At 39.8% G+C, this 23,155-nt stretch overlaps 1 protein-coding gene across 5 annotated transcripts in view; it reads right to left on the reverse strand.

Annotated features, from left to right (window-relative positions):
• Positions 1 to 3,313: 3,313 nt before the first annotated feature.
• DNAAF1 (dynein axonemal assembly factor 1) overlaps positions 3,314 to 23,155 on the reverse strand; it is a 33,774-nt gene continuing 13,932 nt past the window's right edge. For 4 of the 5 annotated variants that reach the window (XM_073307513.2, XM_073307511.1, XM_073307510.1 and 1 more), the window contains 10 exons: positions 18,915 to 19,006; positions 14,837 to 15,058; positions 13,899 to 14,065; positions 12,697 to 12,818; positions 10,656 to 10,870; positions 9,067 to 9,324; positions 8,269 to 8,378; positions 7,487 to 7,555; positions 4,438 to 4,819; positions 3,314 to 4,089 (listed from right to left, as the gene is read on the reverse strand). In XM_073307513.2, the coding sequence (XP_073163614.1) occupies positions 3,986 to 4,089; positions 4,438 to 4,819; positions 7,487 to 7,555; positions 8,269 to 8,378; positions 9,067 to 9,324; positions 10,656 to 10,870; positions 12,697 to 12,818; positions 13,899 to 14,065; positions 14,837 to 15,058; positions 18,915 to 19,006 (1,741 nt within the window). In that variant the 3' untranslated portion in view covers positions 3,314 to 3,985. The remainder of the gene's footprint in view (positions 4,090 to 4,437; positions 4,820 to 7,486; positions 7,556 to 8,268; positions 8,379 to 9,066; positions 9,325 to 10,655; positions 10,871 to 12,696; positions 12,819 to 13,898; positions 14,066 to 14,836; positions 15,059 to 18,914; positions 19,007 to 23,155) is intronic. The other variant, XM_073307512.1, reaches the window with a different exon arrangement.

Consider the following 23,155-nt stretch of genomic DNA (forward strand, 5'->3'; position numbering starts at 1 on the left):
GGTGGGGGGTCCCGCAGGGATTGGTTCTTGGCCCTACGCTATTTAACATTTTTAATCAGTGTCCTGGAAGAAAACATAAAAATCATCACAGATAAAATTTGCAGATGATACAAAAAGTGGGGGAGTGGTATGCAATGAAGAGGACAGGTCACTGATTCAAAGTAATTTGGATTGGTTGGTAAACTGGCCACAAGCAAACAATATTGCTTTTAATACAGCTAAATGTACATCTAGGAACAAAGAAAGCATGCCATACTTACAGGCTGGAGGCCTAGTCTGGGAAGCAATGACTCTGAAATGCAGGTTGTGATGGATAATCAACTGAACATGTGCTACCCATTATGTTCTCAGTTTTGAGAATACTATGTTCAGTTTTCCCTGGAGGTCCCCCATCCAAATAGTGACCAGACCTAACCCACATTAGCATGTAGCTAATACTATGTTCAGTTTTGATGCCAACAATTCGAGAAGGACATTGATAAATTGGAGACGATACAGAGAAGAACCACGAGAATGATTATAGGATTAAAAAACATCCTTAAAGTGAGAGACTCAAAGTGCTCAATCTGTTTAGCTTAATAAAGAGAAGGTCAAGAGGTGACTTGATTACAGTCTAGATGTATCTACACGGGGAACAAATATTTAATAATGGACTCTTCAGTCTAGCAGGGAAAGGTATAACATGATCCAATGGCTGGAAGTTGAAGCAAAGCACGTTCAGACTGGAAATAAGGCCTAATTTTTTAAGAGTGAGAGTAATTAACCATTGAAACAATTTACCAAGGTTCATGTTGGAGTCTCTATCTCTGACAATTTTTAACTCAAGATTGGATGTTTTCCTGAAAGATGAAGTCTAGCCATTATTTTTGAGACGTTGTATAGCACAGGCCATGGGGGGGGGTCGGGTCAGACTAGATGATCAGAACGGTCCCTTTCTGGCCTTGGAATCTATGAATTTATGGAAACCTGGCCATTTGTTCACCTTTGCTGTTGCTGCACTGCACGTACAGGAGTTGTGCCTCCTAGGCCTTCTCTCTTGAGGCTTCCACTGCATGCCCCATGTCTAAACATCTGTCTAATGTGAGAGTGCCTTCCTGGAGCAGCCACTTGTATGCGGTGAGCCCAAGTTCTGCAAACAATCCTGTCTCAAATTAGGGAGTCTGTCAAGTCCTCAAATATTGAATGTACCAACCAATGTGCATAAGGCAGTTACATAGGGGTTTATCCCCTCCACTTCAGACTGGTATCTAGTGAAAAATCTGTGTCATGCCAGTTTCATTCTGCTTTGGGGAGCTATAAGTCCCAAGGGCTCCTAGAATTGCGGTGATACTTGAGGCAGTGGTGAGCTTCAGAGTGGTGCAGACATCTCTGGCTTCTTCCCCAATAAAGTAAAATAGCAGTTTTACTTTCCCATGTTGTCATGTTCCTGAAGGGCTAGGTCTGCATACACCTCTAACTCCTCCTTCCACCAGGTACATTGCTAGGCTAGGTGTGTGTCTGAAAAATCCAGGACTATGCGGGGTCTTCACATAGAGTTCCTAGATAGATGAAAGTTCAGCCAAGGAGCTACTGGCCCTGGACACAGGCACTCCTATAAGGATCCAGCTATTAGAGACACCAGGAGTGGACAGGAGTCATGAGGGGTGCAGTGGCACCCAGGTCGTACAAGGAGACTACACAAGAGGGATAAGTGACCCAAAGGAACAGGAGACACTTACAAGCCAGCAGACAACACCCAGAGAGCCTATAGAGATCATAACTGAATGGAGAGACAAAGAACCATACAGAGGCTAACCCCACAGGGAGGAGACGACTCCACAGAAAGAAAGTTTGCTAGACTTCGAGTGATTGCACACATCCATTACACTTCAGGCAACTCACAAGCAGTATGGTAAGGACAAGGGTTTTGGAGGCTGAACAGGAACTGCAATACAATTTGTCCAAATCTAGCATCAGCCCTTGATGCTTGTTGCTTGGGAAATAGCATGACTAGTACAAGTATGTACCAATGAACAGGTTGCAGCCTTGCAAATATCACTTGAGGACACCTGACCCAGGAATTTGTGTGAGCAGGCACCCACACTCTGACTACCTACCACAGGTCGTGAGAAGGAACTGAGAGAAGGTCAGGGAGGTCCCTCCCCTTTATACCATCAGCTAGAAGCCTAAGCAAGTGGGGAACTCATGGGCGCTGAAATGGCTACCCCTATGAGGAAAAACTATCCAGCTTGGGTGAACTGGGGGGGCACACGCACGTAAAGTGGAATGGACATGTGCAATCACTCAAAGAAGAAAGTGGGAATGCTTTTCACAGGGTGGTATGTGGAGGAATTGGATGGAGTTTCTAGCAACCTCTCCCTTTCCTTATTTTTCAGTTTCCTACTACAGGCTTTCTAGGTGCCCTGCCACCTCCGCTCATAAGAGGAACTTAGCTGTTTCTGTGCAACAATATGCTTCTGATTAGTTGGGTGTAGTGCTTCACATCCTGCACTGCACCAGGTTGGGATTTGCAAGAGCCTCACCTTATGTGGCAATTCAGTGTGTGTGGTGAGGTACAGAGGGGCTGTGGGGGTGAAGAAGGAATCTTACCACCTAGATTTTGGAAGCCACGAGCTCAGTGGATCCATGAAATTGTGTTTCCACTGGTTGTTCTCCCAAACTTCCCCTCCACAGTGGTACAAAGGAAGCAAAGCTCTCGAGTGAACCCCTTATATAAATTCCTGCAATCCTGTCCCCTGGTTCAGCAGGATTGAATGAGGAGGGGCCAGAGCTCAGAGTCTAAGCTAAGCTCATACATAATTTTGGCACAAGGCTGCCACTACAGGGTAAAAGAGAAGCCTAGAAGAGAAGAAATAGTTCCACTTAGTACAGCTGTCTTCTGGCCTCCAACGTAATAGCAGAAACTTCAGGCCTGTTGTTGCTGACTGACTTGTTATTTCCCTAAAAGATTTGTGGAGCTGGTCCCAGAATCTGGGCAGTTTAGGGAAAGCTAACCAACAACAAAACTGTGTGCCCTTTTCATCTCAGATGTCCCTAACAGGTAAATAATTTAATCTGTTTTAATTTTTTTTAAATGAACTGAAAAGTCTTAATTCTCGGGGCTGAGACTTGTTCCATGTATAAACGTATGATGTGGGGGTGCATCTTCATCACAGTTCTTTGATAAGTTAGGTATAAGTTGCCTTAATGTTGTGTTCAAAAATGTTCACACCCATAATTTGCATGAATGAACACAGTGTTTCTGTACACTTTCTGCATATAACTATGAATATCTGAGCTTTACAGTCTTAACATATCTTACTAAGAAGCAAACTAACTTTATTTTCAGTGAGCATGTTTGGTAAGTATTTGCTGGAATATACACACATGGAAATTGTACAAATTAACAATGCAGCACCGTAATAACAGAATTTTCTTTAGACCAAATAAAAATAACTGTAACACAGCAGATTAAAACTACAGAAATAAATGAAATACTAAGTTATAAACATTTAACTTCCCTATTTTTTGAAAGACATGAGAAATAACTTCTCAAAAGAAACCTCAATTCAACCTTTAAATGTTACTGACCTGATTTTTAAAGGTGCTGAGTGCTCACAAGTGATTGACTGCAATGGGAGCTACAGGTGCTCAGCACCTTTGAAAATCAGACCATAAAGCACTCGGTAGCTGTGGGTTAGCTGGCAATTAGTCCCTCTCTTCTGCATAGCAGTGTGGCACAGTTTTGTCTGCATCATTCACAGAAATGCTGCACTTTAATGTAGTGCTTCTGAGATCTATACTATTCTGTTGGCTATGACTGGCTGACTTTGTGATAGAACACAAAGTTCTTATATTAAGGCAGTCATTTTATGAATGCCATCACCCGAAGTGTAATTTCAGGTGTTTTACCGAGGGACCCATAGTTATTCTGGGTATTTTGAAGTAACCACAAATAATGGGGCTGGATGGTGAGTTCCAGATTTGGTCCATTTTTATTCATCACTTAATCTAATCCATACTCGATGTCCTCGTTATCGTCTTGTGGTTTATGAGGGGATCCTCCATTTTCTGCCAGGCACTGCACCTTTTTGTCCTCAGTGCTATTCTCTGTTAAAGCATGAAGACAAGTGAAATTGTGATTAATTGTTTTTATTACTGGAAAAAGAAACAAATCCCAATTATTAAAACCGACTATAAACATTTGCATGGAAATAGTCACAGAAAAATGCTCTGTCTCAACCTCCTGGGATCCTAGTAGGGTACAACAAACTGGGGAGAAGAGAGCACTAAGGGATTTCCTCAGTCCCTTCCCCTCCTCCCCCCAGTCCTAACTAGCTAGGGTCATTGACAATGGATGAACAAACTCCTTCTTCTTTCAAAATACAGCCAGCATCTCCCATTTCCCCCATGTTTACCTGTTTGTTTTTCTTTTAAATTCTGTTACAATAATCTTACCAGGGCAGGATGGTTTAATGTGACTGTCTTTGTTGTCCAATTCCTCTGGGGTTAGCTCATCCACTTTATTGCAGGCTGCTGCTGTCAGTATATCATCTATTGGTTCAGCAACAATCTCTTGTATCAATGGTTTCAAAGGTTTGACTTGTTTAACTTTGATCTCTAAGTCTCTCTCTGGACTCCAAGGCTCTGCTAAGCCTTCTACAAGGAGTCTTGCGGTTTCCCTTTGACTGTCTTCAGGTACCTTACATGTATTTGAAAAGATGGCTGTTGGGATCTCTTCTGTTACTGAGTTCTCAAATAAGGTTTTGTTTTCCTCTGATGCACAGTCCTTGTCATCACTCACTTCAGAAATGATTTCAATCTTTGGATGACATGCTTGCTATAAAGGTAGACAAGATAATTGAAAAGAATCTGTTACTACTGAAGTAGCCATTAAGGGATGGACTATTACAATTCAAAGGCAAACTTCTGCTCTCAGATCCATGTGACAGTTCTCAGTTTTAATACCCTGCTCCCACATCATACATAGAACATCCATTTCATACAGAGATCAAGGAAAGCAGAAATATCAACGTTGCCTGGTGTAGAAGAGCTGAATTTCCCCTAATCAGTTATCAGACATCAGTCTTAAACTGGCATGGCATAGACTAATTACAGTTCATAAAATGAAGGCACACTTGATTAAGCAGGTTTCAGTGTTGGAGGATCTGCAGCCTATAAAACTTTCTAGATACAACTCACTAAAATGATCAGAAACTACTCATAAGTTTTAAGTGGGTCTTTTTTTGTTTTTGTTTTTAAAGAATATAAATTCCCAATGTATGTGCCAGGAGTCAATTACCAAACTGAAGTACAAATAAATTATGTCTTTCAGATTTTTTAATTCAAACACACAACCAAAACAAATCAAAGCTGTATAAATGACAAACCAGTTGAAGTTATTTCTGACTGTCCCACTTATGCAGTGGGGCTTCTTGGGCCCTGGGCTCTTTTTCAGCCTTAGGGGAGAGGTTCTCATGCAGTATTTCTGGCTGTCTTGTTTGGGGCAGGCTCTCTTGCCTGTCTCCAGTCATTCTGATTGGCCCATTTTTGGATAACAGGGAAGTTGTCTGGCTCCCGGATCCCCGGGGATTCAGCCTGCTCTAAGTCAGGTCATTTACATCAAAGTTCAGCAATCACATGATGTCAGGGGGAAGTGATGGCCAGGGTACACTTGGGGCTACAGGTGCAGCAGCAGCATGGGATCTCCATTGGGACTTCTGGTCAGAGCTAGGGTACTGGGACAGCCCCAGGGTAACCCTGTGGGGCCCTGCTGGAAGTGCTCTCCATTGGGGCTTGTGTGTCTGAATGACAGCCTTCATCTTGCCCTTGGCTTCAGCTCAGGTGGAGTCAGAGTGCTGCTTGGCTTCCCCTAATCCAGGGACAAGTGAGGAAGGGTGGACACCAGCCTTGATGGTCTCCCCCCTCAGCACTTGTGGGTAAGTCACAGTGTGCTATGGGAGGCAGGTGTCCAAGGATCCTTGCAGCTTCTGATTCTCCTCCTCAGTCCCCTGGAGGGACAGGTGATGTGGGGTCAATACAGTGCAATGGGGGGCTCTGAAGGAGTCATTTGCCTATTCCAGTCCCACATACAGGAATTGGGGTAAGTTTGCGCTGAGAACTGCAGTTTTGATTTATATGGATGGAGGACTTTTAGGCTAAATACAAACTGGGCATCCTTTGTATGGACCTTTATTCTTTGCAGGAGGGAAAATTTTGGGGAGTGGGCTTACTCCCAAGGGTCCATGTAAAGGAGGAGGGGATGAAGCAAGTGTGGAAAATTACACATGGGACTAGTTACAGTACAGGACTGATAGCTTGCTAGTTTTTCTCCCTATTTGATTTTCTGTCAGCTGTTAGCCTCAATAACTACGCATAAATGATTGTGTCTCATTCCCCAGCACTGCCTGTACAAATGTGTACTGAGTCTTTCTGATTATTTCCACAAGATGGCACTATTCTAACAGATTAAAATGCAGTGCAAGCTAACCAAATAGTAGATCTAGTCAAGTATTTGCATAGAGCACATCAGAACAAATTATTAACTGAGGATTAAAGCATTCCCAAATAAATTGTTTCTGCTTTTCTAGATTCATATCCAGAGGAGAAGAAAAAACTACATGGATTTTTCTGTTGCAGGTGAATCAAAGGTCCTTTTAAGATTGCATAAAGTAGACTCCTGCCTCATGTGAAGGGTGACTAAAAATTCTGGAAAGTTTCTGATGGTGTTTCTATTGTTGCCATTCCCTAGGTACACGTGACTGAAGAATGGGGAGGTGACTAGTGATAAGAAATATTTTCTTAGGTAGCTTTCCAATTTTAAAGTATCCAGTTATACAACTGGATTATACAGTTTATCTAATTAAGCCAATATTAATAGTTTCTATATAATACCAGGCCAGAAAAATACCATATTGTATCGTTTATATGTAATTCTATAACAATCGACATTCACCTAGGACTTCACAGTCGCCACTGTGCTGCACATTTTGCTCATTTGGAATCTCACTGGCAACTGTGGGTTTAAAACTAACTCTAGACTCCTACCAACAGAGCAGAATAAGACTATATCTTAAGGCTGTTAGCAGCATTGGGCCTATGAAATCCAATTGAGCAGTTCTTATTTTTTTCTGTAGAGGGCAGTTTGTCAATCAATCTAGTTCATTATTGAAATATAAAAGAATGATACACATTTACTTTTTTTAAAAGTAAAAATGAAATACAATACACTCTTAAGAGGTCCATCTTATTTAGGTTTCACATTATTATCTTTTTTTGTTAGTGTGATAATGTGGCAATTCAAATTGAAAGGTAACATGCAACTCATTGTTTCAATGTATAGAGAATGTGCTGGTAAATTTTGCCGATCACATTTTATAAATTAAATAACTATTCCACCTCTCAAACAGAAATGCACAATTTGTACTTTATTGTACATATTATAATGTATTAGTAAATGTGAGTAGAAGAGCACCAGCCTGATAAGAATAATTAGCAAGAAACTCACCTTTCTGATTGAGTTTCCCTCTATTGGTGAGAATTCACTAACATCTACATCTTCTAAATCAGGCAGTTCCTGAAGAAGATCACAAAATAGCTTATCAACAGTATAGGCAATTTCTAACGCCTAAAAAGCAAAACCCCATAATTTCAGAATTCTGGGTTTGTCAGTAGGGGCAAAATCTCCATCCCTTAAAGTTTAGATCAGATTTTTTTTTCTTTTTTAGTTACTTTAGATCCTCTATTCTATTACATAGAGAGAGATTTTTTTTTTCAGTGAGATTACTCATGTCCTTAAAGTTAAACAAATACATAATTATAATTATCTACACACTCAGGGCCCAAATAACAGAAAAAGGGTATTAGATGTGGTAATCTTTCATTATATATACTGGCTAATGTATATTTATTTATTTTTTAAAAAGATAACTATTGTTGAAATATTAATTATTGCTTAATATTAATTAAGCAGATTTCAGAGTTCTAAAGAGACTGACTCTGTGCAACAGAGCAGACGAGATCTGGAAGATTGGTAAATTTCTTGACACAGGGAACTTCAGAAAACCACACCAGATGCCACATAGCCCCCAGGCAGGTGATGTTACATTGTCCTTTATATTTTTTTCAGGGAATTTTTGTTGGCAGTGGAAAGTTCCTACAAAGCCTCGGCCACACACAATTGTTTAGCCGGGATATGAGAGGAGTGAATTTGTGGGCAACTGATGTAACCTACATTTGGATCCCTCAAAATAGGAACAAAATGATTACATACTCAGCCCTAATACATACATCAATGAAAAGCTTCTCTGGTATCTCCAGTTTAATTTGCTCTGTTTCTGCAGACTCATCCAGTTCAGTAACCAGGGCACCTTCGGTAGCCATATTCCCTACTAGTATCTCTAAGGATTAAGAGAAAATATTTAGTCAGTTATTTGTCTGTTACGTTCCTCATTTAGGTCTGTCTCCCTTCTGATATTCAAAGCTATCACTGATCTAAATTAATCTTATCTCCAGTCTCTGGCCTTGTCTACACTAAGGAAATTTGGGTTTTTCTGCATTCATGAAACTCAATGTGTTAGGGTATGTCTAACTTGCAGAAGTGGGTCCAAAGTACATGAGAAATGTTTAAGATTAGGAAAGTGTTATCAGACCCAACATGATGAAGCTTTTCTTTCATTATATATTTCCAAAATTTTGTACCCAATCCATCTGGAGCTCACCTTTCTGTCTTTACATCATACCAGTGAATTCCTTTGAATTATATAAGTTAAATTTTTGCATTTTGATAGAAAGAAATTGAAATGTAGGTCAAAGTAATTGTTTCACTTATAAAGGCACGAAAGCATCAGGCCTTTTTTTACATTTTATTGGTGTTTAATGCCATGTTACCCAAAACTCCATTTTCCTCAGTTACATACTGTGGAAAAATGCTAAGCCAAGTTCCTCATTCTTACATCCTAGGCAACCCCAATGAATTCAATCAGGTCACTGGGGATGTATAATAGCAAAAAGTTTGGCTCATCATCTCTGTTTCTCTTTTCACTTCTTATTTTATTTTATTCTGTGGCTCTTTACAATGTACATTACCTTCTTCATTAGTACTGAAATCTGGGCATTTGTGAGAATTAGCTTCTTGCACATCCTTCTGAATGTTACCGGAAATGTTAGTAAGCAGGCTATCCAGATCTTCTTTACTTGATATTTCAGCTAAAACTTCATCATGGGCCTCCATGCTTTCCTTTACAAATTTCTTAATCTTCTGAGTTTCCGTCTCTTCAGAAGCATTTGAAATACGTGAAGTATTGTTAGTCACATCGCTGCTGTAACTTGTGGCTGGAACCTCTCCTAAAGCAGTAGGAAAGTCGATAACGGTAAAGCAGTAGAGCAAGTTCTTGAGGGTTAAGAGTATTCAGGCTGTAATGTATGGTCTTCATCCCTAGCTATCAAACACACACCAAAAGCTCTTTTGTATTTGGTCTATCATTCAGGAATCAATATCCCTCAGGTGGCTATAGACATGTTGTGCAAATGGTTTGCCCATTTGCCAGTGCACAGGCAAAGGACCTGATCCAGGAAAAGCATTTAAGCAAATGCTTAACTTTAAGTATTTGAATTTAAGCCATTGCCTTCAAAAGGATTACTTATGTACCTGAAATTAAGTACATGGTTCAGCATTTTGCTGGATAAGAGCCAAAGAGGGATTTCCTTACATAAATTCCGTAACTCTCTGAGATCTCACCTATTTCTTGTAAAACTCCCTCTAATCTCTAAAATTTTAATCAGTGGGTAGATCCCTGAAAATATGCTTTGTAGTCAAACACTCTGGCAACACTTGGTTTGTGGGCAGTGTTTTGGCCATCTTGCAACCTATTTGCTGTTACCCAAAGTCTCAGCTGGGAAGTTCTACTATTCATATATTGGTTATGTTTAGTAATGTGGAAGGAGACTCCATGGCAGAAAATGAAGTGAGTTGTTAAAATCATCCACACACAGCTTGTATAACAGTGACTACTGATAAGTTACAGGCTCCAGTCCTGACTGTCAATTAATATAGTAGAGAATGATAGCTGAGACATGGGACAGAAAACTGTCTTTTTTTAAAAAAAAGATCCTTTTTACCTTACTGTATAACTTATCCAGATTAAAATAATACATGACTTGGGGAAATCATTCTCTTGTGCATTTGGGAACCTTTGGGAATGTTGATTTATTTTAAAATATCAATATATGGGGAAAATAACTGCTTGATTCCTTCTAAAATCACTTTCTAGATCAGTTGTATGCAGTATTTGTTGTAGCCGTGTCAGTCCTAGGATATTAGAGACACAAGGTGGGTGAGGTAATATCTTTTATTGGACCTTCTGTTGGTGCTCTCGGAGTGCCTTTCCCAGATCTATGTAACTCAAAAGCTTGTCTCTCTCACCAACTGGAGCTGGTCCAGTAAAAGATATTACCTAACCCACCTTGTCTTTCTACATCAGTGTAAGATATAATCTTTATTATTGCAGCATGCAGTAAATCCTCTAAGCTATAGTCAATGAGCCAAATTCTATTCTCATTTTCTACAGACTTGATAAAAAGTAATATCAAAGTAAGGTAATATTAGGCAGTTAGAAATTCAATTAGACTTAAAGCAGAGAGAAACAGGAGCTTTATCCAAAAGCTTAATCACAAACCTTCCTGGGTCTCTGTTGTGCCTCTATTTTCACACTTTCTAAGTATATCTCTTTCTTCCTTTTCCCTTTGTCTTTTCTTCTCTTCAGCTTTTCGCCGGATCGCTGTTAGCCCATCAATGCTGTCTTGGATCTTCCTTCTCTCTCTGTTCTCCCATTTTTCCCTTTCACTCTTCTCTGCTTCGCGTCCCCCCATGGCCCAGGCTTCTGCACAGGCTCTAATGGCAATAGGCAAGACCACTGTAACACAGTTTTGTAAATACTAGTGGCACAGTGTGTTCACGATGAAAGGGAGATTTCAAATGTCTATTTGCAAGGAAAGAAAAGTTACTGAGCAGATGAGCATCAGAAAATATGCTCCCCTGAGCAGCAAGGACTGCTATGTAAGGTACAGATATTTTGTAGGTGAAATAGAACAGATAAGGAACACAAGTTTGTAAAGGCTAGTGAATACAAAACCAGAGTTTGCATCTTTTGTTAGTAAAATTTTTTAAAAGTCCCAAATTCTGATCTCTATGACATCTGTGCTACCACTCTGACATCATGAGCAGAGTTTGGGCTACTGATTATGGAGAAAGGCAATTGTATATAGGAATATATCATAGTCTGAGAAAGATATTGTGTTTCCTTATATTAAGAATTTAGAATGCAGAGCTCCTAACTGTAAGATACTAGTGTATACAAAGCCACCTACCCTCACTTATGACCTATGGTCATAAGAACATAAGAATGGCCACACTGGGTCAGACCAATGGTCCATCTAGCCCAGTATCCTGTCTTCCAACAGTGGCCAATGCCAGGTGCTTCAGAAGGAATGAACAGAGCAGGCAATCAAAGGGTGATCCATCCCCTGTCTTCCACTCCCAGCTTTTAGCAAACAGAGGCTAGGGACACTCAGAGCATGAGGTTGCATCTCTGACCATCTTGGCTAATAGCCTATCCTCCATGAACTTATCTAGTTCTTTTTTCAACCCTGTTATAGTTTTGGCCTTCACAACATCCCCTAGCAATGAGTTCCACAGGTTGACTGCATTGTATGAAGTACTTCCCTTTGTTTGTTTTAAACCTGCTGCCTATTGACTTCATTGGGTGACCCCTAGTTCTTGTGTTATGTGAAGGAGTAAATAACACTTCCTTATTCACTTTCTCCACACCAGTCAAAATTTTATAGACCTCTGTCATATCTCCTTGGTCATCTCTTTTCCAAGATGAACAGTCCCAGTCTTTTTAATCTCTCTTCATACGAAAACTATTCCATACCCCAATCATTTTTGTTGCCCTTCTCTGCATCTCTTCCAATTTCAATGTATCTTTTTGAGATGGGGTGACCAGAACGGCACACAGTATTCAAGGTGTGGGCGTACCATGGATTTATATAGTAGCATTATTATATTTACTGTCTTATTATCTATCCCTTTCCTAATCGTTCCGAACATTCTGTTTGCTTTTTTGACTGCTGCTGCACATTAAGCGGATGTTTTCAGAGAACTATCCAGAAGGACTCCAAGATCTCTTTCTTGACAGGGAACAGCTAATGTAGACCTCATCATTTTGTACAGGTAGTTGGGATTATGTTTTCCAATGTACATTACCTTGCATTTATCAACACTGAATTTCACTGGCCATTTTGCTGCCCAGTCACTCAGTTTCGTGAGACCCCTTTGTAACACTTCACAGTCTGCTTTGGACTTAACTATCTTGAGTAATTTTTTATCATTTGCAAATTTTGCCACCTCACAGTTTACCCCTTTTTCCAGCTCATTTGTGAATATGTTGAACAGCACTGGTCCGAGTACAGACTACTGGGGGACACCACTATTTATCTCTCTCCATTCTGAAAACTGACCATTTATTCCCACCTTTTGTTTTCTGCCTTTTAACCAGTTACTGATCCATGAGAGGATCTACCCTCTTATCCTGTGACTGCTTACTTTGGTCAGATTCTTCTTCTCCACGCATGACAAAAATATTGATAAAAATGGAATGTGTGATCATTAGTATTTAATCTGCATTGCTATGTAAAGAAGACTTCACTATTTCTCACCTGTCCTTTGGAAAAACTGGCCTATCATCCAGGTATGTTAACTGTTTTAGTCGAATAGTAAGTGTCCTTCTATAATTAGGAATTTTCTTAATCACTTCATTTCCCATCAAATTCAGCACACGCTATAAAAGCAAGGTACATAGTTTTTTTTAAAAAGAGGTAAAAATTAACTCCATATAGGCACTTTCTCTATAATCTGTGAACCCAGGAGGCTTCAAATAAAAAAAAAAGAAGAAAAAAAAAGAGTGATATACCCCAACATGCAAATAACATGGGGAAAACCTCCAATCATGGACAAAGTTGCATTAATAATATTTGATTTTTTTTAAACTGCTACAGTAGTATTTGCTGATAATCACAGATCTAATTTTACTAATTTCCTATTCAATCTAGCTATCTCCAAGCAGTTTTTCAGTAGTTAAGGTCCAGTTTAAATTACAGTATAAAAATTATTTTCCATCTCATCAGGGCTATCTTTGTTTTTACAAAGAAAACAAGCTTGCAGGTACAATACAGAGAAAAAAAATGTCCCTGAGACTAGAGTAGGTAGCATTAAGATTACAATCAGGGTCTTTGGCAACCATCTGGAGCTTTTCTAACTGTACCATACTTGGTTATTTTTCCTAGAATTCAAATCATCTATGGAACGTGTTTTAAAAGTTCAGGGGAAAGAATCAGAGAAAATATTTAGAGACTATAACAAATCAATGGAGCTGGGTGAATTTTTTGGGGAAAAGACTTTATTTGCCGAAAAATGCAGCTTCAGGTTGACTGAAACTGTTTATGAATTCGGGTTGAATTCAGTGAACAGTTTCAGCCGGGGAAAAAATATTCCAAAGAAGTTGAAACATTTTCTTTTGCATTTTAGCTAGGTTTAACTTAAAAATAAAAGGTGTGAGTGGGGGGGAGCTGTGTGTTTAAAAATAACCAAAAAACACCTGATGTCTAAATGTATCATTTTGGGGCAAAAGATTTTGTTCAACCCAAATCGATATTTTACTTTTTCAGTGAACCAAAAATTCAATTATTTGCCCAGTGCTACTAACCATATGCTCTATCTCTAAAGCACCTTCTTCTAATGAAGATTAAGTTCTACTATTATTGTGCATTCAGTTCTCTCCGATAAGACAATTTAATGAGGCTATAGTCTCAAACTCATGTGGGTGAACATATACAAAACCCCTCATGTATATTTTGCTTACCAAATCAGGCATGGTCTCCAGGACATTTAGAATATTTGGATCATCTAACTTGTTGTGAGAAAGGTCAAGGACGCAGATAGTTGGGCACTTCTGCAAGTGCTGTATGTCTTCCACTGTTTGTAACTTATTGTGAGCAATCTGCAGAGTGTGCAGAACGCTCAGACAAGCTGTTGGACAATGACAATACAATGAAAGGAAAATTAATTCACAGCCTTCTGTGCAAGGAGAATTTTCTGGACAGAGTAGAAAACTGCAGCTTTAAATATTGTGACTTTTTTCACTTTGTGACTGTTTCATATACATTTGATATCTGGCAATGTATTTCCAAGCCTTTCCCTCCCCCAAACACACTATTTCCGTTTCTTTATCGCAAAGCCTAGAACGCCTGAGTTTGTTTTAAATGCATATTTATCTTTTGAACTAGTCAATTACACAAAAGCAAGAGTTACTACTTCAAGTTACACCTAAAATACACAAGTGGTGGTGCACAGAAATCCCTCTTTATCATGTCAAGTGTAGCTACCTCAACATGGCATAAATTCCTCTGCAGTCCGGAAAAAAATTGGCTATCCTGTCCTTGGCCACTAGAGCACATCCAACTTAAAAAACAAATGAAAAAGTGCTACATAAAGAGGAATGAAACCAAAGGATTCAGTAGGTTTTCCAATGTAAGGAATAACTTCATATAAATTGTTCAAGCCATCACTGTAAGTAACTGTAAAACCTGTTCTTTTGATCAATTAACCCCTCCAAAATTTTAAACACATAGGTTTGACTTTCCATCCAAAAGCCTCCTGAAATTGCTTCTGTACTTTTTGTAATATTTTAACCCAATTTAAAAAAAAAGCCTGCAAAATATGTTCACTAATTATTAGTAAGATGATGCATGGAAAAATGAATGCAACATAAATGAAACACACTACACTAGAAATACTTACAGAGGTTTTCAATTATCTTGATAGAATTGTTACTGAGGTTGAGCGAATCCAGCTTTTGCAGAGGTTCCAGGTTTTCAATTTTATTTATTAAATTGAGGTGCAAGTACAGGCAGCGCAACTCTGTCTGAGCCTCCAGGTTCTCAATTTTTGTTAAACCATTGCATTCAAGCCACAGGCACTTTAATCCTGTATACTCTTCAAGATTCTCAAGGCGGTCAAATCCTGCAGAAAACAGGGTTTAAATAAGAAGAGATTGATTAATTTTTCTCTATATTCGTTTTCAGCCAATGATGCTGATGTAGACTATGATCCATGACAGTGAGGGTATAGCTTTTACAGTATTTCAATTGAATGGACATAGTAATCAATAGTTCTGCGTTAAACTATTGAGTGAGTCTGTGAGTGAGTCTGTCACCTGTGCAGCTACAGTTTTAAAATCAGCAGGGTGAGCGTTACCCTGACAGATTTTCTTAGGGCTGGAGACTTTCTAGGAGCACAAAAAGAATGAATACAATGGCCACAAACACAGTCACAAGTAAGGAATTCTGTCCACTAAGAAGATACTCAATGTTACAACCACCAACATGTATACAAAACCTGAAAGAGCCCATGCAGTACCCAGCACGGTATTCTGCACACATACGACCATTAGATTTATAGCTAAAACAGGTGTTAGAAAGGAAAAATTGGCATTTAACTGAAATTAGTAATATGGATCAAGCAAAGCAAACATTGAACAAATTATTAGATGGAACAGATGCAGTATTGACCACCCCTGTAGGGATGGAAGGGATGGATTGTTGTCCAAAGTATCCTCACTACAGGCGTTATTTTTGCCATACATTATATGGGAGGAAAGATTATAACTTTAAACCAAGAAATGCCCAGAGACCAGCCTGGTTCAGTCCAACCTGTTTCTATCCCTCTTCAAGTCACAGTTAATCCAGGAGCAATACCCACAGTCACAGCAGAGGAGAGTATTTATGAAGACATGCATAGCATATAACCATATCAAGTACCAGAACCTCCATATGTTTCTGTATGTCACCAACAGCCTGTAGAAACAGTATATCAATCCCCCGAGCATCCATATGAAGAAACTACTAACCCTTAATTATACATATAAAAGTTTTAAGTTATATTTGTAGTGAGTTATAGTGCTTGCTGTGTATTGATATATAACTTTTGTGTGACGGGGTTCTTATTTTTCCATAATATTCATCCCATCAAAGAGAGGGGCTTTTAGTCCATTAGTGTATTTAATAATTTATTAGAAGATTTATTATTGTGGTTTTCCCAAACATCGCCCATTGGCACATTCTTTACAGTAAGCTTGTAATTTTACTGGTTAAGGATTATTTCTTGACCTACTTATGTCATCTCTCCTTAGGCCCAGTATGGCTGAAGCCTGTAAGATTTCAGGTTAGCGTGTAGGCCTAGCATTATAGCTTTACTTTGCTTATATATCTAATACACATTCATCACTCATGCATGCTTGCCAGTCTTATACTCCTATGATCCTATCCTACTTAAACCTAACCATCACACATTAATTAATTATACTTAGCCACAACAATAAATCTTTCTTAAATGATTAAATAAACTAATTGCTACAAGTGTAATTAGCCACTGGAACAATTTATCAAAGGTTGTAGTGGATTCTCGTTATTAGCAATTTTTAAATCAAGACTGGAATCAAACAAACAGGAATTAATTCAGGGAAATCCTATGGCCTTTGTTACACAGAAGGTCAGACTAGCTGATCACAGTGGTCTTTTCTGGCTTTGGAATCTATGAACTGCTCTCGTTGAAGTCAATGACAAAACTCCCAGTGACTTCAAGAATCAGGCCCTGTGTGATGGGGCAGTCGCCCCACCCCCTGAGAAAAGGGCTGGAACAGGCCTTTAGAGGCTGCATAGACTGGCAGCCAATCAATAAAGGCCTGTGGAGGGCCAATCAGGGGAAAGAAGAGGCAGCCAATCAGGGCTGGGCGAGGCCCTATATAAAGGCGGCCTAGCAGAGAAGAAGGTAGTCTCTCCTTGACTAGTGAGGGAGAAGGACAGGCTCCTGAAGCAAGGAGCCAGCACCTTGGACAAAGCAATGCTGGGCAGGCTTGGGGGAGCAGTAGAGGGGTCCAGCCCTGTTACCTCCCAGGCTGCAGACCCTGCTACAAAGGGCCAAGAAGGTGCACAGGGCCATAGGGGAAGTGGTCCAGGGAAGAATAGGCGGACAAGAGGGGAACGAAGGAGGCTGCTGCTAGAGAGCCCCTGAGTTGGGACTCAGAGTAGTGGGCAGGCCTGGGTCTCCCCCGTTCCCCACCTTACAGTGCACCTGGCTATGGAAGATGGTGGCCAATATGGACTGCAACTTGCTCCTGAGCTAAGGGGATAGACTTTGGATTGTGGTTGGCCACTGAGGCAGGTGAGAGTTCCAAAGATGGCTGTTAACACCCCCCCCCCCCCCGAAGGGGGTGAGTCTGAAGTAGTAGGCATGCCAGAGAGCAGCATCCTGAAGCGGACGATGCCAAGCAGGGAGCAATGCAGGTCGCAGGGCAGCAGAATGGACAATGGGCAAGACACCACATGCTGAGGACACTCTCCAGTGGACACAGCTAATTCCTGGAACAACCAACGGGAGGCACCAGCGGTGGTGAGTCTTCACCCCGTCATACCCATCAAGAAGGAAGCTTAAAGATTCACAAAGGTAATGATTTTAAATCTCAAAAGACAATAAGTTGGCATAATGGCACAAATAGTGCCCCTGAATGGGAGATGGGCTCCCTGGAGACTTAGCATGTTATATATAAAACCACTTTTAAGTTGTTATGGAAAGGCTAGCTATACCACATAAAAATGTCCTTAAAGACAACAAAGGGCAGCATTCACATTAGCTCTAGGAACTCTTTTTTCCATTTATTAATACTAGAATGCAGGAAATGAAGGATCCACATTTGGGTATTGCTCACTAATAACAAAAGTGATGGTATGAGAATGCAATGTGCTTGCTTTTTTTTCTGGGCATTCTTTATTCACCAATACATAGGTTCCTGTAGCTGAAAAACAGTCTTTTTCTAAAAGAATATTTAAGAAGGAATAAGGTACATTTTTGCTCATGAGGTATTCAGGACCAATATTTTTAAACCAGTGTCTTTAGAAGTGAGAAGCTAGTGTTTTGATTCAATGTGCCACCTAGATCCCGCCTTGATTTATAGTAACTTGTTTTTTATGAATATTGTTAGTCACAGTTTAGAAGTTAAAAGTACATTTGAAAGAGTAAGATTCAAATTTAGATTAACTGGTTGTCTGTAGCAACATCAAAACTGTCAGTCCAGAACATATCAGTACTCCCTCAGTTCCAGTATCTTGTCTCCAATACTGGCATGTTTCAAAATAAGTTGAAAACACTCCAAAAAGGCACCTAGTCAACTGTGCAATATTTTATCATAACAGAAAAAATTGCTTTCTAACCCCCACAGAAAGTCTTAACCCTTAACCATGAGGCATAATAACCCTAGTATGTTTTGCCTAGCTAGCTCATGTAGCTACATATGCTGGATTTTTTTCATACATGTATATAAACTCTCTCTCAAAATTCCACAAAGGCCATAAACCCGATTGATTTCAGCTGATGATTAATATCACAGCTGACTAAACAGTGTGTAAAGAAGAGTATTTCCTTATATCAACTTTAAATTTGTTGTCTTTAAATGAAGAATCACATAACTGGCTGACACAGAAGTGCCACAAAATTAATCAAAGTTGTCCCTGAATCCGCTAGCTTTGGTCATTAGACTCTTATTCTGCACACCGTTGAACATCCTCTGCTCCCGGTCAATTTAATGGAAGCTGGAAGATCTTCCAGGATCAGGCCTTAACACTGATGCTGAAGTACTTTTGTACATTGCTGTTGACTCAGCTCCACCCCAAATTAAATTTTTCCATCAAATTAAATTATATTTCTAATACAATTTTCAGAAACCTTCCCTCAGTGAACCGTATCCAGATCGCCTGCTACATTGCTAGTTAGAACAATAATTCTGAAATGTGTTGTGTTTTTTGTTGGTTTTGGTATGGCTTACCTTTATAATGTAAATATAGTGTGTCATTCAAACATGGGGTCACATATAATTTTTGCTGTTTGCAGATGTCTCGCAGGAGCTTTTTTGTCATTCTAAAATATTGACAGGAAGTATGAACAACTTAAAAAACCTTTAAAGTATAAAACACATTCTGAAAGCTTTAATATCTGCCTGACTTCAAATAGCTGAACAATCTGCTTCTTCAATGACATTTAACTCATTAGCTGCTTTACCCTTTCAGAACATTACTCAGAGTAATCATATAGTAGTTATTTTAGAACTGCTTTCCATTTCTGCTTGTTTAGAGTGCAGACGTTTCGCTTATCATTTTCTATGCTGTTAAAAAAGGAAAACAAACACGAAATTACATCAGCTATTAATATTTCCTCATCAATTTAATTAGCTAAGCAACCACATGATCTTTGTGATCCATATGGGTTAGATCTAACAAAGTGATCTAACCCATATGGAGCCCCACATGCAGATCAGTGCTCCTGTCTTTTAGTAATCTGTGTATCACCTAACACATGCTGGTTATTATCAAAAATAGAACTGTTTTAATATTTAAGCTTTTAAACTTAAATATTTAACATATATAAATATATTTGAAACAAGCTGAAAATATTTTTGTCTTTGAGGAGACTAGATTTTACTAAAACATGTATAAAAGGTTAAAAGAAAACTTTAGTAATTTATCCCTACCTACAGTACAAACTTGTATCTAGTTTTGTTGGGATTAGTTTATAACAAGTATTAGACATTACAAAATTATATTTCAGTGTTAACGTGCTCTATTCTTGTTGTTGTTGCAAAAAATGCACAAGTTGAACCTCAAAGCCCCAGTCCTGCAAAGACTTAAGCATGTGCTTAACTTTTATACATTGAATAGGACTACTCAATTGCTTAAATTTTTGCAGGATTGGGGCTTAAAATGGTCAGATTTTTCTTGGCAGGAAGGCAGGCCCAAAGCAACACAGTAAAGCTGAGGAAAACTGGTAGAATCAGGACCTTAATAAATGAAACTGTATTTAAATTTTTACTTTGAAGTTTAATATTTCTGAGAAACACAGTTCTGACACAACTGACTGGTCACTTGAATTCATTAGGCAATATAATATATGGGTAATTGTTAGAATGTAACTAAGTCCCTATAAACATCACATGGCTGGAATAATCCCAGAAGGACTGAAGATTCAATAAAAACTGAAGGGGCTTATAAACATTAAGCAAAGCCTCTGCATCTAAATAACTCTTTAGTGTTAGTAGCAAATGCTAACTATTTTATGCATGATAGATCATAGTGTTTGGGGTTTTTTTACCTATTTGTAACATTTCATTGCTTTTCACTATGAATCTACACTATTGGAAGCCATTGAATTAAATTCTTGGCACATGCAGACAATGTATAGGCTCATAATAAAATATGCTACTTCCTTTGGAAACAAAATAATCTCATTATATAAAGTATATGTTCCCTTCCAAGATTTTTCATATGAATTTAGTTCTTCAGAAAGGTGTTGGCTGGTAACCCAAGGGACTGAAATTCTGTATGTATCTAGGTTTCAGAGTAACAGCTGTGTTAGTCTGTATTCGCAAAAAGAAAAGGAGTACTTGTGGCACCTTAGAGACTAACTAATTTATTTGAGCATAAGCTTTCGTGAGCTACAGCTCACTTCATCGGATGCATACTGTGGAAAGTACAGAAGATCTTTTTATACACATAAACCATGAAAAAATGGGTATTTACCCCTACAAAAGGTTCTCTCCCCCCACCCCACTCTCCTGCTGGTAATAGCTTATCTAAAGTGATCACTCTCCTTACAATGTGTATGATAATCAAGGCGGGCCATTTCCAGCACAATCCAGGGTTTAACAAGAACGTCTGGGGGGGGGGGGGTATGAAAAAACAAGGGGAAATAGGTTACCTTGCATAATGACTTAGCCACTCCCAGTCTCTATTCAAGCCTAAGTTAATTGTATCCAATTTGCAAATGAATTCCAATTCAACAGTCTCTCGCTAGAGTCTGGATCTGAAGTTTTTCTGTTGTAATATCGCAACTTTCATGTCTGTATCGTGTGACCAGAGAGATTGAAGCGTTCTCCGACTGGTTTATGAATGTTATAATTCTTGACATCTGATTTGTGTCCATTTAGTCTTTTACGTAGAGACTGTCCAGTTTGGCCAATGTACATGGCAGAGGGGCACTGCTGGCACATGATGGTATATATCACATTGGTGGATGTGCAGGTGAAGAAGCCTCTGATAGTGTGGCTGATGTTATTAGGCCCTGTGATGATGTCCCCTGAATAGATATGTGGGCACAGTTGGCAACGGGCTTTGTTGCAAGGATAGGTTCCTGGGTTAGTGGTTCTGTTGTGTGGTATGTGGTTGCTGGTGAGTATTTGCTTCAGGTTGGGGGGCTGTCTTTAGGCAAGGACTGGCCTGTCTCCCAAGATTTGAGAGTGTGTTGGGTCATCCTTCAGGATAGGTTGTAGATGCTTAATAATATGTTGGAGGGGTTTTAGTTGGGGGCTGAAGGTGACGGCTAGTGGCCTTCTGTTATTTTCTTTGTTAGGCCTGTCCTGTATTAGGTGACTTCTGGGAACTCTTCTGGCTCTATCAATCTGTTTCTTCACTTCCGCAGGTGGGTATTGTAGTTGTAAGAATGCTTGATAGAGATCTTATAGGTATTTGTCTCTATCTGAGGGGTTGGAGCAAATGTGGTTGTATCGCAGAGCTTGGCTATAGACGATGGATCGTGTGGTGTGGTCAGGGTGAAAGCTGAAGGTAGGAATAGCGGTCAGTAGGTTTCCAGTATAGGGTGGTGTTTATGTGACCATCGCTTATTAGCACTGGAGTGTCCAGGAAGTGGATCTCTTGTGTGGACTGGACCAGGCTGAGGTTGATGGTGGGATGGAAATTGTTGAAATCATGGTGGAATTCCTTAAGGGCTTCTTTTCCATGGGTCCAGATGATGAAGATGTCATCAATATAGCACAAGTAGAGTAGGGGCGTTAGGGGACGAGAGCTGAGGAAGCGTTGTTCTAAGTCAGCCATAAAAATGTTGGCATACTGTGGGGCCATGCAGGTACCCATAGCAGTGCCGCTGATTTGAAGGTATACATTGTCCCCAAATGTAAAATAGTTATAGGTAAGGACAAAGTCACAAAGTTCAGCCACCAGGTTAGCTGTGACATTATCGGGGATAGTGTTCTTGATGGCTTGTAGTCCATCTTTGTGTGGAATGTTGGTGTAGAGGGCTTCTACATCCATAGTGGCCAGGATGGTGTTATCAGGAAGATCACCGATGGATTGTAGTTTCCTCAGGAAGTCAGTGGTGTCTCAAAGGTAGCTGGGAATGCTGGTAGCATAGTCCCTGAGGAGGAAGTCTACATAGCCAGACAATCCTGCTGTCAGGGTGCCAATGCCTGAGATGATGGGGCACCCAGGATTTCCAGGTTTACGGATCTTGGGTAGTAGATAGAATATCCCAGGTCGGGGTTCTAGGGGTGTGTCTGTGCGGATTTGATCTTGTGCTTTTTCAGGGAGTTTCTTGAGCAAATGCTGTAGTTTCTTTTGGTAACTCTCAGTGGGATCAGAGGGTAATGGCTTGTAGAAAGTGATGTTGGAGAGCTGCTGAGCAGCCTCTTGTTCATATTCCAACCTATTCATGATGACAACAGCACCTCCTTTGTCAGCCTTTTTGATTAAGATGTCAGAGTTGTTTCTGAGGCTGTGGATGGCATTGTGTTCTGCACGGCTGAGGTTGTGGGGCAAGTGATGCTGCTTTTCCACAATTTCAGCCCGTGCATGTCGGCGGAAGCACACTATGTAGAAGTCCAGTCTGCTGTCTAGACCTTCAGGAGTCGTCCACGTAGAATCCTTCTTTTTGTAGTGTTGGGAGGTCTCTGTGGATTAGTATGTTGTTCAGAGGTGTGTTGGAAATATTCCTTGAGTCGGAGACGTCGAAAATAGGATTCTAGGTCACCACAGAACTGTATCATGTTTGTGGGGGTGGGGGGACAGAAGGAGAGGCCCCGAGATAGGACAGCTGCTTCTGCTGGGCTAAGAGTATAGTTGAATAGGTTAACAATATTGCTGGGTGGGTTGAGGGAACCATTGCTGTGGCCCCTTGTGGCATGTAGTAGTTTAGAAAGTTTAGTGTCCTTTTTCTTTTGTAGAGAAGCAAAGTGTATGTTGTAAATGGCTTGTCTAGTTTTAGTAAAGTCCAGCCACGAGG

Source organism: Lepidochelys kempii, chromosome 12 (assembly GCF_965140285.1).
Source record: "Lepidochelys kempii isolate rLepKem1 chromosome 12, rLepKem1.hap1, whole genome shotgun sequence".
Taxonomy (NCBI): Eukaryota; Metazoa; Chordata; order Testudines; family Cheloniidae; genus Lepidochelys; species Lepidochelys kempii.